This window comes from Catharus ustulatus, chromosome 27 (assembly GCF_009819885.2).
Source record: "Catharus ustulatus isolate bCatUst1 chromosome 27, bCatUst1.pri.v2, whole genome shotgun sequence".
NCBI lineage: Eukaryota > Metazoa > Chordata > Aves > Passeriformes > Turdidae > Catharus > Catharus ustulatus.
This window is the reverse complement of record NC_046247.1, coordinates 4,944,602-4,960,234: the sequence shown is the minus strand read 5'-3', so window position 1 is coordinate 4,960,234 and position 15,633 is coordinate 4,944,602. Positions and strand designations below refer to the sequence as shown.

The 15,633-nt window shown below is 53.0% G+C and overlaps 1 protein-coding gene across 2 annotated transcripts; it reads left to right on the top strand.

Moving 5' to 3' along the window:
- Window positions 1–5,687: 5,687 nt before the first annotated feature.
- TGOLN2 (trans-golgi network protein 2) lies at window positions 5,688–11,094 on the top strand. Of its 2 annotated transcripts, none has more exons than XM_033081166.2 (6): window positions 5,688–5,806; window positions 6,201–6,624; window positions 6,775–6,864; window positions 6,895–7,636; window positions 8,144–8,227; window positions 8,741–11,094. In XM_033081166.2, the coding sequence occupies exons 1-6, from the start codon at window positions 5,743–5,745 to the stop codon at window positions 8,744–8,746; spliced, it is 1,410 nt and encodes a 469-aa protein (XP_032937057.1). In that variant the 5' UTR covers window positions 5,688–5,742; the 3' UTR covers window positions 8,747–11,094. The 2 variants fall into 2 exon arrangements, with proteins under 2 accessions (XP_032937057.1, XP_032937058.1); XM_033081167.2 differs by lacking the exon at window positions 6,775–6,864 and adding an exon at window positions 6,651–6,680 and having other exon boundaries at window positions 5,689–5,806; window positions 6,201–6,620; window positions 6,891–7,636.
- Window positions 11,095–15,633: the final 4,539 nt, after the last annotated feature.

Here is a 15,633-nt window from a genome sequence, read left to right as displayed (position 1 = left end):
CCTCTGAGCCTGCTTCTTCCAAACCAGGCATGAAAGAGGACTAGCAGAAAACCAACCCAATGGATTTTCAACCTATTTGGAGTCCTCAGTCAATTCAATACTTGGGCATATCTTCCCTCTCCTCATATTTTAACAGGAAAAACTCCTCCATTTTTCCTCTGGAACTTACAATCTTGTTTCTGTTGCAGACTGACTAGGAACTGCACCTGCCTGGAGCTAATTTATGGGGTTCACAGTCCTGTTCCCTTCCCCTCTGGAACTTCCTGCCCTGTTCCTATCTCCCAGGCCCAGCCTGGCTGCTCTCTACCCACATCCCTCCTGCATTTTGAGGACCACAGTGTCTCCCAGTTCCCAGGCATGGCAGTGGAAACATCCCAACAATCAGTGATGGGTTAGCCCATCCTGTAGCTACTGGGTCTGGTGGGACTTTGGTGCATTTGGGAGATCAATGACACTTTTTCCTCCTGTCGTGATATTTCTCTTCTCCTTTCCAGTGCTGAGAAGCCACCAGAGAAGTATTTTTAAGGAAGTGGAGCAGCAGCAGGCACCTGTCTGCAGGTGCAGGGAAAAGGGAACTTCATGGTGACAAAGGAGGATCTACCTGTGTTTTCTAGATGTGCAAGATGTTGGCATCCATATCTGCAGCAGATGAGTCTTGGATTTGAGGATTTTCATATCAGAGCTGGGCAGAACTACAAAATCTCGCTCCTGAACCAGGCCCCAGTTATGAGCCCTTGGCTGAGCCCTGGGGACACACCTGGGGCCAGTGCCCGCTCCCAAAACTTTGTGAAAGCTCCTGATGCCTTTGCAAGCAGTAGTGGGACCTCCAGCAGGAGCATGGCTTCTCCATCCAGCTCAGGACTATCATGTGAGCAGGCTGAAATTTCCAGCTTGGAGCATCCCAGAGTCAAGTTGGGAGCCACGAGCAGAGGGTACAAGCTCACACAGCTGTTGGGTGCCACGGATCCTCCGAGTGCCTGAAGCATCCTTATTGTTGTCACACCCGAGACAACCCCAAATTTCACAGGTGTTTCCATTCCACACTCCAAATTACTTAAATTTCTTGCTTTCAAAAAAAAAAAAAAAGTGTGATTTCTGGACTGGAGCTTGATTACTCCTCGGGAGTGCCCAGGAGGAGCAGCCACGTGTCGCACAGTTGTGTGAGCACCGGATTAGGGTGTCACCCAAAACATGCGTGGCTGTGGCTTGAAAAGAGGCAAAACAGAGCTTTTTCTAAGAGAAACTGTTCCAAGAAACTGGTTTTGGTGAGGAATGCCTGGACGACATGCGGCCCCACTCTCCCCAATACCAGGAGCAGGCTGTGGACAAACAGCTCCTTGAATTGGATTTCATGGGACATTAGAGGCATGGAGAGACCTGTCACAAGAATTAGATCTGAACCAGAGCCAGACAGCTTCAAACAGATGTTGGGCTTCAGCAGTAGAATATTCCTTTGTTTTACTCAGTGTTTTCCCATACGGAAAAGGAACATCTGTTCCAATGCTTTTGCGGTGCTCGGGAGCTGAGACAGGATGGGATTATCCCTGCCAGCAGCAATTGGTCACCAAACCCTCCTGGCCTCTCTGCTCCTAGGGAAGAAGGTGAAACCAGGGATGCATTTCTCCAGTCCTGGCTGGACCTGCTGGGGCTGTCGTGGTGGAACAGATCGTGGGATCAATATATCCATCATGCCTACAGCAATACAGCTGGATAAAAATACTGGATTCAGAGTGGTTGTCCATGGAAAATGTGTCCTTTTGGATTTTATTTGTCCTCTGGAATACTTCTACAGGGGGTTTCTCTGCCCACAGCAGAGGACTGGAGCAAGTTGTTCTTTAAGGTCCCTTCCAACCTAAACCATTCCATGGTTCTAGAAGAGGACAACTCTGGGATTTATCTTTGTTGTAGAAAAAAAACCTGGATATCCAGTATATTTCCATTTGGAACGGTGTGACCAGGAGGTCTGATGGCTCCACTGCTCATATTTGGACAAGTTTTAGATAATGTTTCTCATGATTTAACAGAGCCAGGAGGTGAAATGGAGCCAGGCAGTGCAGGATGTGAGAGGCCTGGGATACTCCCCAGCAGTGTTCGGCTCTCTGGACATGCTTAAAGGGGATCCAAGTGAACTGGAGAAGGACTTGGGACAAGGGCTGGAGAGACAGGACAAGGGATATTGGCTTCCCACTGCCAGAGGGCAGATGGGATATTGGGAAGAAATCCCTCTCTGGGATGGTGGTAAAGCCCTGGCACAGGGTTCCCAGAGAAGCTGTGGCTGCCCCTGGATCCCTGGAAGTGTCCAAAGCCAGATTGGACCAGGCTGGGAGCAACCTGGGGTAGTGGAAGATGTCCCTGCCTGTGGCAGGGATGGGATTGGGTGGTCCTTGAAATCCCTTCAAACCCAAAATGTTACAAGATTCCATATTTCACAGTTGCTCCAAAGCCCCACAGCACAAGGCCCCGTGGTCCCCTGAGAAATGAGGCACTGCCACTGCCCTGGTCCTGCTTTGTAGGTGACTGGCTTTTCACAGACTGTATCCCAATCCCGTCCAGAGAAGGGGAAAAGGCCAGGAGAGAATGCAATAGAGGTCAGGAGTGGAGGGAAGAGATAGCACAGTGTGAGCAAGGTGGGACAGCTGGATCCTGCTGTGGCTGAGAGGCACAGAACAGCTGGAAGAGGGGCCAGCATGCCCATGGTGGGTGCCTATGAGGCATGGCCAGGCAGGGAGCTTGGAGCATCCATGTTGAGGATAGAGCTGGGAATGGAAATGAGCAGCTTGGTAACTCACAGGGACTATCACGTCTGCCCTCCCCAGAGCACAACAAAGCTTGGGAAATGCCTGGTGTGTCCACCTGGGGTTGGTCCAGGTGAGGAGCTGCTAGAGAGCTGTGCCTGGGGTGGAACTGGCTGCTTCATCCCTGGGAGTGCCCAAGGCCAGGTTGGACAGGGCTTGGAGTGACCTGGGACAGTGGAAGGTATCCTTAAAGATTCCATCCAGCCCAAATCATTCCCTGGATCCTTGAAAAAAGGTTGAAAACCTTCCACAAGAGGCACGGGCCCCCCTCAGCCGCAGCCCCGTGGGGTTCATTCCCAGGAGCTGTCCTTAGGGGCTCCTTGGGAGCATCTGGGAGCCAGCTTGGAGCTTTTCTGGCTGCTTTCTGGACTCAGGGTTACTTCTGTCACCTCCGCCCGATTGCTTAATTGCAGCCCCCTCCCTTCCCCAAGCCTTCCCCCTGCCCCTCAGCAGGCTGGCCAGGCACTAATTGAAAAGCCTAATGAGGTCCCAGGGGTCTCCTGCAGAGATGGAGCTAATTAGGGGCTCCACCATGAACACCAAGGTTTCTTCAAACCTCTTTTTTTTGGGGGCTGGAGGGGAGGGCACACCAGATGTCCTGTTATCCCACACTGCACCAGGGTAAGGCTGGTGCTCCACGTTCTCCGGGCTCTTGCCAAAGCAGCTGGTGCAGAGGCAGTGGCTACACTTAATACATTTTAATTAGCATCATTAAATTCTTCCATTTGCTAATTGTTTCTCCTTTTGATCCTTTATCCTGACCAGATTATCCCTCAGGGGGAAGGGGCGGGATGGGGGATGCAGACATGTCGGACGAGGTGAAGACTTTATTATCTGGACACCAGACCTTTGGACACCACATTAAAACACTCCAATTAGTGTTAATTAAGGCCAGATTTGTGTGTTCAGCCTGCTCTTGGTGGCTATTTTCAGAAAGAGTCATCTCCAAAAAGCAAATTCGCAAGGATTTATGAGAATAGATGGCACCAGTCTAGGGACACCCCAAAACTGGAATGTAGAGTTGCTGTTCAGGTGATAACATGCTCAGGTGCTGGGGTGTCCTGTGCAGCGCCAGGAGCTGGACTCCATGGTCCTTGTGGGTCCCTTTCAGCCTGGGATATTTCATGAATCCATGATCCCATGATCCAGGACCAGTAGCTGCCATCACGTTGGCTTGGGCCACATTGCGAGGGACATGAGGGGAGGTAAAGTCAAGTCACCTTATCCTGTTTGATCCCAACAGAAGTGTTGGGTCCTGGTGCAAGTCACTGGGCTCTGGGCTGGTGTCAGCCTCATCCATGGTATTTGGGCAGAATTCCATTCCCAGAGGCATTGTTGTAAATCCAGAGGAACTTGGCCTCTGCTCAATCACTCTTGACTTCCAGGGGGTGAGTGAAAGCTGAGCATGAGAAACAGCCTCAATTCTCTGTTTAAATCCCAGAAACACATTGGGCCAACTGTTCTGGTCTCCTTGGAAAGGCAGAGCCAAGCAGCAGGGATTGTTGGAATATGTTGAATTGAACTGAGATTCCCCAGAGATTGAGGGGGGAAAAAAACATGAGAGGAGAAAATCAACCGCATCTTCCGCCACACTCCAAGGCAGGATCATTCCCCAGTTATTCCCCAATCACTGTGTGATGTTTTTCTTGTGTTTTAGGGTTAAATGGAGCGACTGGAGCAGGCAATGGATCCATGGAAGATTGTGAATCCTACTGGAGACAGTGAAATTCCACTGCCTGGCTTTGGTGCTGTGTGATGGATGAGACTCCGTGGAGCAGTGCAAAGACCTGGTTACACACCAGGAAGTTCATCCTGGCCGCAGATGGAGGCAAACCCATCTAAAGGGATCTGAAAGGAAGTGTCCAAGGCCAGGCTGGATGGGCCTGGGAGCAACTTGTGATAGTGGAAGTTGTCCCTGCCCATGTCCCGGGAAAGGGCTTTAAGGACCCTTCCAAACCAAATCACTCTGGGATTCTGTGATGCCATGAAAAGCTGGCTCTTTGGCCCACAGAAGGGAGATTTAACAGTCTAAACCAGATAAATGGAAGGAAGTGAACAGTCCTGGGTGCTTGGCTGTGTCTGTCAGCGATTTCCTGCTGCTGCTGGGAATCGCTGCTGTCACACAGGGCATGCCCACTTGGGCCAGCAAAGAAAAACAACCGATTATCCAGAAAAAATGAAAAAGTATCTGAAAAAATAACATGTTATTTAAAAAAATCAAATAAAATCCGAAAAATAATAGGTTTTAATAAATAAATAAATAAATAATAGCCCAAAACCACCGGGTTATCCAAAACCAGCAGGTTGACCCAAGCTTTCCTGGAGGAAAGGAAAGGAAAGCAGCCCTGATTTCCTGCCTGCTGCCCCCAAGCCTCGCCCACTCCAGAGTCGGGAGTGCAGTCCTAGCACGTCTAGGGCTGCAGTCACTGACTTTCTCACTAACTCCCCGACCTGGACTCTCAGGGCCGGGACACAGACCCCAAACCGGCGGGTTTTACCCCAAAACGCGGCTGTGACCGCACAGGGCCCGAGCTGCCGGGCACCCGCTCCCGCCAGGGGGCGCCAACCGCCTCCCGCTGGCGCTCCCCAAGCCCCGCCCCCCGCCGGAACAAGCCCCGCCCCATCGCGCGGTCACGCCCCCATCCAAGCCCCCGCCCCATCGTGCGACCACGCCTTCAGCCACGCCCCCAGGCCGATCAGGCCCCGCCTCATCGCGCGATCACGCCCCAGCCCAAGCCCCCCCCATTGTGCGGTCATGCCCACAGCCCCGCCCCTTAGAGGGCCCCGCCCCTGCGCGGCCCAAGTCTCGCCCAAAGTCCCGCCCCTTCCCGCTCAATCTCCGCCTCCTCATCTGTTCTCGCTCTCTCGCGGCCTCTGCTCGCTCTCGCGAGATCCGTGCCCGGAAGCGGCGCTGCGGGCCGAGCCGGCGTTGAGGGGCTTGCCCGCCATGGAGGCGCCGCGGCCGCTGCTGCTCGTGGGGCTCCTGCTGCTCCTGGGGTTCCGCGCGGCGGGTGAGGGGCCGCTGGAACGCCGGCAGGGATCCCAGGGAGGGGTCGCTGAGGGACAGCGGTCGAGGGGACTATGGCAGGGGCAGGAGAGGGTAGTGAAGCGGTTGGGCTGAGGGTGGGTCAGGCACCGCACTTCGGTTGCGGGGCCTCCTCTGCCCTTGGGGCCCTCCTGCGGGACGGGTTCCTTGGGGTTCCGAGCTTCTCCCTCCCGGTCCTTCCTCTCTCTAGAGGTTCCCTTCCCCCTCTGCTCCCGCCTGCCCCCGTGGGCTCCCCCTGCTGCTGTGGCGTTTCTCCTTTCCCCAGCGGTTCCACCGTCCCTCTCGGGGGATTTCCCTTCTGCTCTCCGGCTCTCAGCACCCCCAGTGCCGACTGAGTGTGCTCCCGTGTTTGCCCACAGCAGAGACCTCGCAAACGCATGACAGCAAATCTTCCACAGTGCCTGCGGCAGCCGAGACACCTGGAGAAGCTCACAATCAAGAGGACGGGAACCTGTCCCCAGAGAACAAAAGCGAGCAGAAGAATAAAGACAAGAATGGCAACTCCCAAACAAGCGTGAGCAGCGGGACCAGTGTGGATGATGAGCAGAAGAAAAAGGAGAAGCAGAAAGACAGCACTCTGACTGGAAATGGCAGCAAAGAGGAGGAGGGGAAAAACGAGTCACAGAAAAGCAGCAGCACAGGGTCTGCTCAGAATGGCCAAGGTGCAGATAAGACTGGCGAAAGCAGCAATGGAGGAGGCGGGGGACAGGGAGAAGAAAACCAGAACAGCAACAGTGGTAGCCTAGGCAACACAGGCAGCGATGGCCAGAGCGGTACAGGGACCAGCATTAATGGCCAGGGCAATACAGGGACCAGCACTGGTGGCCAGAGTGGTACAGGGACCAGCAGCGATGGCCAGGGCGGTACAGGGACCAGCACTAATGGCCAGGGCAATACAGGAACCAACACTGGTGGTCAGGACGGTGCAGGGACCAGCACTGGTGGCCAGAGTGGAACAGGGACCAACACTAATGGCCAGGGCAATACAGGGACCAGCACTGATGGCCAGGGCAATACAGGGACCAACACTGGTGGTCAGGGCAATACAGGGACCAGCACTGGTGGCCAGGGCAATACAGGGACCAGCACTGGTGGTCAGAGCAACCCAAGCAGTGGCACTAGTGGCCAGGGCAGTACAGACACCGGCACTGGTGGCCAGACTGACAGCCACAACGCCAACAATGAGCAGAGCACAGACCAGAATGGCAACCAGCCAGACAACCCCGGGAAGGAGGGCACTAAGGAGAACGACAGTGAGAAGAACAAGGCTGACACCAGCAAGAGCAGTGACAACAAGGGCAGTGAAAACACAAATGACAGCAACAGTCAGAACAGCGCCAACAATGACAAGCAAGAGGGCAGCAGTGACAAGAACAAGGCTGGCACCCAGGGCGGCGAGGCCAGCAATGGGCACACGAATGGGGGCACTGTCCAAGACAGCAGTGGTGGGCAGCAGGTCCAGACTGAGACCCAGGGCAGTGCTGGTGAGGGCCAAGGCACTGCTGGTGGTGAGCAGCCTCAGGGCCAGGACAATCCAAAGAACTCCCAGGAGGACCAAAGCTCTGTGACACACTCTACTGTGGAGGGCGACAACTCTGTGCAAAATGAAGAAAACACCGTGGAGGATGTGGCTGATGCTGAGGATGGCAGGGACACCTCCTTGGATCAGGACAGAGAGAAGAGTGTTCCTTCCCTGCCCAGGGCCCGCTCAGAGAGCAGCCACTTCTTTGCCTACCTGGTGACCACAGCCATCATTGTTGCAGCCCTGTACGTGGCCTACCACAACAAACGCAAGGTGAGCAGCCCTGTTCAAGCCCTGAGGGCTGGGATTGGCACCCGCCCGGTTTCTCGCCAGTATCTCCTGGTTTGGTTCATGCTCATGTGGTCCCACAGCAGTGGGAGGGAGAGGAGTCAGATCTAGTGCAAACTGAGTGTTCTCAGCTCTGCTGCTGATTTTCAGCCAAGAGGTGAAAACATGAAGGGGTGTGAGATTCCTGTATCTTTTCTCTAACAACTTCTTACTGACAATTTTCTGTAGCAGGTTGCACAAGATTGGGGTTGTTTTTCCTCACATAAAGCTGATTTTGAGGGAGGAGAAAGAAAACAAATTCTTACTGTTTTCTGCCTGTTGAGCAAACCTCACTATCCATCTTAGCTGGGGTCAGGTACTGGCATTTACGTATTTCAAGTGCTTGGTCACAGGAAAAAGGGTTGCAGAAGCTGGTAAATGAAAAACCACAAGTGAGCCTATGTTGGAAGCTGTTATTCCACTCACCCTGTCTCCGTTTTTCTTCCTCCAAAGATCATTGCTTTTGCTCTGGAAGGAAAAAGATCAAAAACTGGTCGACGGCCCAAATCTGGTGATTATCAGAGACTGGATCAAAAGGTGAGACCCAGCCCAAAGTGGGGGTTGGTGTGCCTGGAGTGTGTTGGAAATACAAAATATTGGCCCTTTGCATTAGGAGGGGTCCCAAAGCCCCAACTCAGTCAGTTTGGGAAAGCAGAGTTTGGTGTTGAAAAAGGGTTTTGCCAGGAAATGAAAAAAGTAAGACAGAAAATTGCTGGCAGAGCTGACCCAGGGCTCAGGTGGAACAGTCTGGAGCTGAGCTGTTCTGAGTGGCTTTGTCACTGATCCAAATGACTTGTCAGAGGGGATTTTAGTGGGAGAAGGATAGGATCTGTGGAGATCCTTTCTTCCTTGAAACCTTTTTCCACCTCTTGCCCTTCAAGGCAGATGTGCCTGTAGTTATTTTCTGCTATAGGAAGAGGAAAGGTATCAAAACAAAGACAAGAGCTCGTTTTTGCTTTGGGAGCCTCTCAAAGCAGCAGAGTGATTCTGCTGAGGTAATTGAGTGATTGAACTTTGAGGTAATTCCAACCTTCTCTTTTGCCTTTCCAGATCTAGATTCCTCCTCAGATGATGACGGCCGCTGATGGGAATACAGTGCTGCCACAGTTGGATTTCAGTCCACGGGAAGGAGGGAAAATGCTTTTTGTTTTGCACCTGCACCTTGATGAAACCTCTCACTTCCCCAAATTGCTCCTTTCCCAGCTGCCTTGTTTTTCCCCTGGGTGTCTGGCTGCTGGAAAAGCTTGTCCCAGAACTGCACACCCAGAACTTCTGTGTCCCAATGCAATGGAATTTGCCATCTGCTGGACTGACCCCTCCTTCTTGGGGGGAAATTAAGCATCTGCTGCACAATGAGCCATGGGACTGTCCATTGCCTGGGAATGAAGCTGCCTTGGTCTACTTCTCCTTCTCCTCCATCCTTTGGGTTTGGATACTCAGGTTGGGAGCATGTGGGTTCTCTTGCACTTGTTTGGAACTGATCCACCATAGATACGGATTTGGGTTTTCTCTCCCTGATTAGTTTTCCAGTTTGACACCCAGATTCTCTTGTTCATACATGCCTTTGGCCATGCTGAAGCAGTTTCTGTGGTGTACCTCAAACCCTTCATGCCCTGTGCAGTTCAGCTGTGTTTGCACTGGGGGTGTTGGTTGTGGTGTGGTGCTGTGGAGGAGGGGGTCAGGCTGGGGAAGCACCATGCCCTGTCGGGGTCAGGAATTCAGATGGGAAGATTGCTTCCTCTCCCTTGTCAAGTGTAGAAAAGAAGGAATGTAAATCCCTGAGGAGTTTGGGATGAGTGAAGCTTCCAGTCCCTCCAGTTGTAATGGACTGGTGCTGGTCAGACCAAGGGCTGCCAAAGGCATTGGTGCCCCAGCTGGACCTGTGAGGTGGTTTTCATTCCTGTAGTTCCTTTCCCCAGACGTTTGTTCAAGCTGGGATTTTCTGGAGAGGGCACAAAGTACCTGCTTGGCTCCTGCTTTGGATTTCCCCAGGCAAAAAAAAAAAAAAAAAAAAAGAATTTGAGGAACCCAGAGCTCTTCACACGGGCACCCAGCTGCACCACTTCAGGTGCCAGGCATGTGCCAGTCCCACACTTGCCGACTGACTGCATGGGGAGAATCCCAGGATGATTAAATTCCCTCCTGTGGGGCTTTTTTCTGGCCTTCCCAGACTTGGGAATAATCAGCTCCTTGCCTGTGGTCGCCTTAGACAAGGGCAGAGCCATTTTCTGGTCACTGTGAAAGCTGCAGCTCTAGTTTTGATTTCCTAATAGTTCATTCCAAGAGAGGAAAGAGGGCTTGACCTTCTCCAAACCCTAAAATCATCCTTTCCCTTTTTGCTGGCTCTTGGCAAGCATGAGGGACATGAGAGTCCCTCTTGGCTTTAAAGAGTTCTCAGAGTTTCTCTAGGAAACATCTAGGATGCTAAAAGGAGTTCCAGGAGTTGTTTAGGAGAACAGGAGGGTGGAGGGAAGGAAAAGGGAAACAGGGCTGGGAATGTCCTGCACCAGAGCTCCTGTGGGATCAGCCAGGCTGGGGGGGCTGCTTTAGGGCAGGGTCAGGGAGGGGAGCACTCTCTCTTTTGGCTGGTGACAGCAGGGAGACAAACCCCATTTCCAGTGTGTGGAATTCTGTGTGCTCCTGGGTTGCTCCAGCCAGGCTTTTTTGGAGTGTGTGGGCTTTTTGAAGTGTGCTTGCTTTGTCCTGTTGGTTTGTTTGTTTTTGGTTGGTTTTTTTAAATTGAATGGTAATTTAGAACTTTTTTTTTTTTTTCCTACTTATTTTTCTATCCTGGGAGCTGTTTCAAATCCTCTCTTGCTCCAAGCTGTGGGAATCCCACCCTGCTGCCAACAGGGGAGGGAATATTTTGGACCTCAAAACACCTCAATCCCAGGCTGAGCCAAGCACAAGCTCCTTAGGATAATGAGGACACACCTCACAGCTCTGCAAAGCACTGGGTGTGGGAAGAGGCAGATCTCACACCAGGCTGAGCTGGGGGGTTTTCCCCAAAAATCTCCCTGCCAGCATTTCCCGAGGCTGGTGTGTTCTACCAACAGTCTGGGCTGCCCAGATCTCTGGGAATTGCTCCCAGTTTGTTGAGTCTCATGGTGTTTATGTGATGTGTCCCAAAGGGATCAAGGTGCAGAGAACCTTTCCCTTTGGATACACGTGCTTTCCATGGATGGTGTCTGTTGGTACAGAGGGTTTTTTTTTTTTTGCCAAATACTTCTACTTTTTTGGGCTTGAACCAGCACATGATTTGTTTTCTGCTGCAGTGAAATGCACCTTGCTTGGAAGGATCAGAATTTTTTACAGTTCTTTGTACCGTTTTTTTTTTTTATTATTTTCTGTGTGGTGAAATCAGTAAATGGATTAAAAAAGATCGAAGAAAGGTTGAATTTTCACTTCTCTCTCGGTTTTGTTTTTGTCATGTTCTTTGCATGGTTTTCATTGACACCTGGCACCAAAGGTTCAGGGTGGCTCCTCTTTATGCAAAACAATTTGATTTTGATAAAAACACCTGGTTTTGTGGAACTGTTTGTGCTCAGAGCTCCATGTGCAGCCGGAAGGAAACCAGACAGGCCCAGGCCAGAGCGGATTTGAAGTTTCCAGTCTGCTTTCCAGGACCCAGTATCAGCCCAGCTCCATGGGGGCTGGCACTGCGTGGTGTGAGGTCAGGGCCCAAGAGGAGATTAAACTGCTCTGGACAGAGCTTAGTCGTGAGCTCTCTTCTTGGATTTCTCCTTGCTCCTCCAGAGAACCCCAGAGGGTAATCCCAGGACGTCCTAGCTTGTTGGAGCAGCAGCAACTAGGAGCTGGAAAAGAGAGTGGTGTGGCTGCTGCTGCTGCCAGCAGGAAAGAGGAGGGAAGTCCCAGGGGAAGAGGAGGTGCCTGATCCCCAGCACATGGTGAGGGTGCTTCTGCAGAATGTTTCCTGCAGGCTGTAGAAGAAACTCTCTGCTTTTCCCTAAAAGGAGGAAGTCTCTCCTTCCACTCTCCCCTCCAGTCCCGATGGGCTGGGAACAGGGAGGGCCACTGGTTTCCCTGGGGATGGGGTTACTGACAGCTTGCAGGAAAAAAGAGTGAAAATGGGGGATTAAATGAAGATTGCCATGGGCATGTGTGGTTACAGACCCTCCCGTTCCAAGCCTTGCTGCAAGGGGCTCAAAGCACTGCTCTGCTCTGTGTCCTTAGGGTGATTTCCCAAAAAAAACCCCTGCATTGTGCTCCAAGAACTCTGAACCCCTTGCCTGCTCTCACCCTGATCTGAGAGGGCTGGAAAGGCCCCAGGATACTTTGTCAGGCAGAGTAGGTGCGGTGGGGCAGGAGCAGCCCCTCAGGTCAGGTCCTGTCCCTGCGTGCAGGAGGCAGTGGGACCATGCCAGGGGTGGGGAGTGCCCATGGGGTCGTGCCCAGGAGTCAAAGTCCACAAGTGCAAATCATGGCAAATAAAATCAGAAATGCTTTGCCAGCTGGGTTGGGCGCTCCTTATCGAGCTGGATTGCTGAGACATTCCGATAGAGGCAGTTTAGCACAGAGGCCCCGAGGGTGCAGGAGGATTCATGCATGAGAAACTGGGCGAAACTGGGCACTGATCTGGGGGCTGGGCTTGGTCTGTGCCCTTTCAACCCTCCTGCTCCTGCACTGGAGACTGCTGCCAGCTGGGGGTTGGGCTCTGCTCCCAGAGAACAGGGGCAGGACAAGAGGAAATGGCCTCAAGCTGTGCTGGGAGAGGTTCAGATTGGATATTGGAAAAGTCCTCTATGGAAATGGCAGTTCAGCTCTGGCACAGCTGCCCAGGGCAGTGCTGGAGTCCCCATCCCTGGGGGGATTTAGCAGCTGTGTGGATGTGGTACAGGGGGCAGTGGTAGTTTTGGCAGTGCTGGGGGAGCAGTTGGACTTGATGGTCTTGGGGCTTTTCCAGCCCAAATGATTCCATGGTTCTGTGAAATGCTGCTGCATCCATTCCCTGACCCCAGTGAGCCCAAACCCTGCAAACTCTGCTAACCACCCTGGGCTTATTTTATCTTTTGCTGGAAGCTTTGAATCTTACACTGCCTCCTGAGCAAATATGTGAACCTGAGCTGATCTCACAGCAGGTATTTTCCTTATGGGCAGGGCACCAGCCAAACACACATCAGCTTTGCCTCTGCAAGACAGATTCCATGGCCTGGGAAGGTTTGTTTGGATTTAAAGAACCACCAAAATGACTGAGATGGCATTTGCAAGGTTGGAGCTCTTTGGGTTGAGAAAAGCAGGAGGAAAGGCAGGCTTGGGTCTCCTCAGAGCTGTGGGAACCATGGGGATGCTGCTGGGAGGAAGGTTGGGTGTCACTGCACTGTTCTGTGCCTGAATCAGGTGGTTTTGCTCTGCAGAAGTCTCTGGGAAGAGGACCTGGCTGGTTAAAGCCTCCCCCCAACAGCTCTGGTGCCTCCAGGTTCAGCTGCTCATCTTTCCAGAGGAATTTTTGCTCAGTGCTCCTTGTCCCTTTCTCTCCATGTATGACAGGGAACAAGCTGTTGCTGGTCACCCCTCAGGTTTTGCCCCTCAGGACCCCCCTGTCCTGGGGAGAACAGATGTCTCCAGCAGGTTGGGAGTGAAGCAGGGTCTTGGTGCCCACCCTGCAGGAACGTGGATCTGCAGGGACTGGGAAGGGATGCACAGCCTGCAGGGTGAAAGGAAGGACAGGAACGCTGGCTGTGCCATGGCCCTGCTTTGTCCTGTTTTTCTGGCAAAAGTAAACTCTTCTGGCTGATGTTGGTGCATCAGGGCCTCTTCCTTACCTGGACCATCTCCGTGGCCCAGGGAGGGATGGGAAGGCAGTCAGAGGTTCCACCTGGATCAGCCTCCAGGTCCTCACTGTCACACTCCACATGGGGCCTGTGGGAACCAGGGCCACCTTGAGCTCCCCCAGTTCTGCTCTCTGGGGGCCTTGGGGGCTCCCTGGGGGCCTCTGACCCCAAACAAGAATCCATGGCTTAGGAGAGACCTTAACAAACCACCCAATTCCCACCCCTGCCTTGGCCAGAGACACCTTCCACTGTCCCAGCCTGCACCAAGCCCCATCTAGCCTGGCCTTGGACAATTCCAGGGATCCAAGGGCAGTTACAGCTCCTCTGGACACCTGTGCCAGGACCTCCTCACCCTCACAGTGAAGAATTTCTTCCCAAGATCCTATTCAGCCCTGCCCTCTGGCAGTGAGGAGTCATTCCCTGTGTCCTCTCTCTCTAGCTCTTGTGCCCAATCCCTCTCCAGTTCTCCTGGAGCCCCTTTAGGCCCTGGAAGGGACTCAGCTCTCCCTGGAGCCTTCTCTTCTCCAGGTGAACATTCCCAGCTCTCCCAGCCTGGCTCTAGAGCAGAGGAGCTCCAGCCCTTGGAGCAGCTCCATGGCCTCCTCTGGGCTTGCTCCAGCAGCTCCACATCCCCCTGGTGCTGGACCCAGAGCCAGAGGAAGCTCTGCAGGTGGGGTCTCACCTGGACAGTGGGGCTGCAGAGATGCCCAGAGCAGCCTCCCTTGTTCACTGCTGTGCCCAGAGCAGCCTCCCCAGTTCACTGCTGTGCCCAGAGCAGCCTCCCCAGCTCACTGCTGTGCCCAGAGCAGCCTCCCCAGCTCACTGCTGTGCCCAGAGCAGCCTCCCCAGCTCACTGCTGTGCCCAGAGCAGCCTCCCCAGCTCACTGCTGTGCCCAGAGCAGCCTCCCCAGCTCACTGCTGTGCCCAGGGCACTCCAGCGTGCACTCCCCAGGGGCTTGACTCTGGGTGATCTCTTTGCAGAGCTCACCTTCTCTGCAAATTCCATCCCATCACTGAATTATCTCTTTGCTCAGTGATCTAATCCTCTTTGCCAGATCAGCCTTCAAGCCTCTTTCCAGGGCTCCTTTCCAGCACGGTCACACTATTCTCTACTTGGTCACACTGCTCCCTGCTCAGGAACTGGACTCTGGGGTTTATTTTTCTCCTACTCCATCAGCAGCTCACAGCTGGGCTTCTCCCAGCCCTGCCCTGGGGGGGTTGCTGTCCCCAAACAGCACCATGATGGGACTTCAAGTCAACTTTTATGAATTCATTGACATCCAGTTGGTGTCTGGGAGGAGTATTTGCTCCCAGTGATGTCCTGTGTCATGGCACACTGTGATTTCAGCCCCAGCAGTTCAAAGGGTACAAACCACTGGGAAAAATGGGGACACTGAGGATGGCAGAGGCTGCATGCTGAAGGAGAGACACCTGTAGAGATGGTGGGAGGCTGCTGGAGGAGGCTGTAGTGAGCAAGGAGACTTCAAGATATGTGAAAGCATCAAAAAGGAGGCATGAAGCATAAAAGAATTGAGATGGACAGCTGTAGTGGGAAGCTGGGAAGTGAGGAAGGGATCAAGGAGGGACCAAAGCCCACAATTAAACGAGATCTGTACTGGCAGCAGTTCCAAACCTCATGCTGTGCCAGTCCAGTGCTGCCCAAACCCAGCAAAATGTGGGGAAATTCTCATCCAGCATCTGCTTTATCTGGACAAAGATGTTTCAGGGCATTTTGGTGAGCGCTGGGCACTTCTGTGATCAAATCTGGAAAATCTGTGTCAGATTCATGGGCTTTGAGCCACAGCCCAAGGTGCCCTGATGCTCACGAAGGACTCACCGTGCTCACAGCAGTACCCCAAGTCCTGGGAATTCCTTCTTCCCATGGCTGTCAGCTCCAGAGAGGTGGGAGGTAAATCCACATTGGCCAGCTGGTTTTCCTCACTTGGGTTCCCAATTTATGGCTGTTCTGCCATTATTCCTCCCCAAAACATGGCTGGTGCAGGACAAACCCCCAGCAACACGTTCACATCGATGGGGCTGTCCCTTCTCCTTTCCCTTCCTGTTCCACTTTCCATTCTGCTTTCCCTTCCCCTTCTTTTCTCCCTCACAACCCCCAGCCCCACTGACCCATCATGAGGCACAAATCCCAGA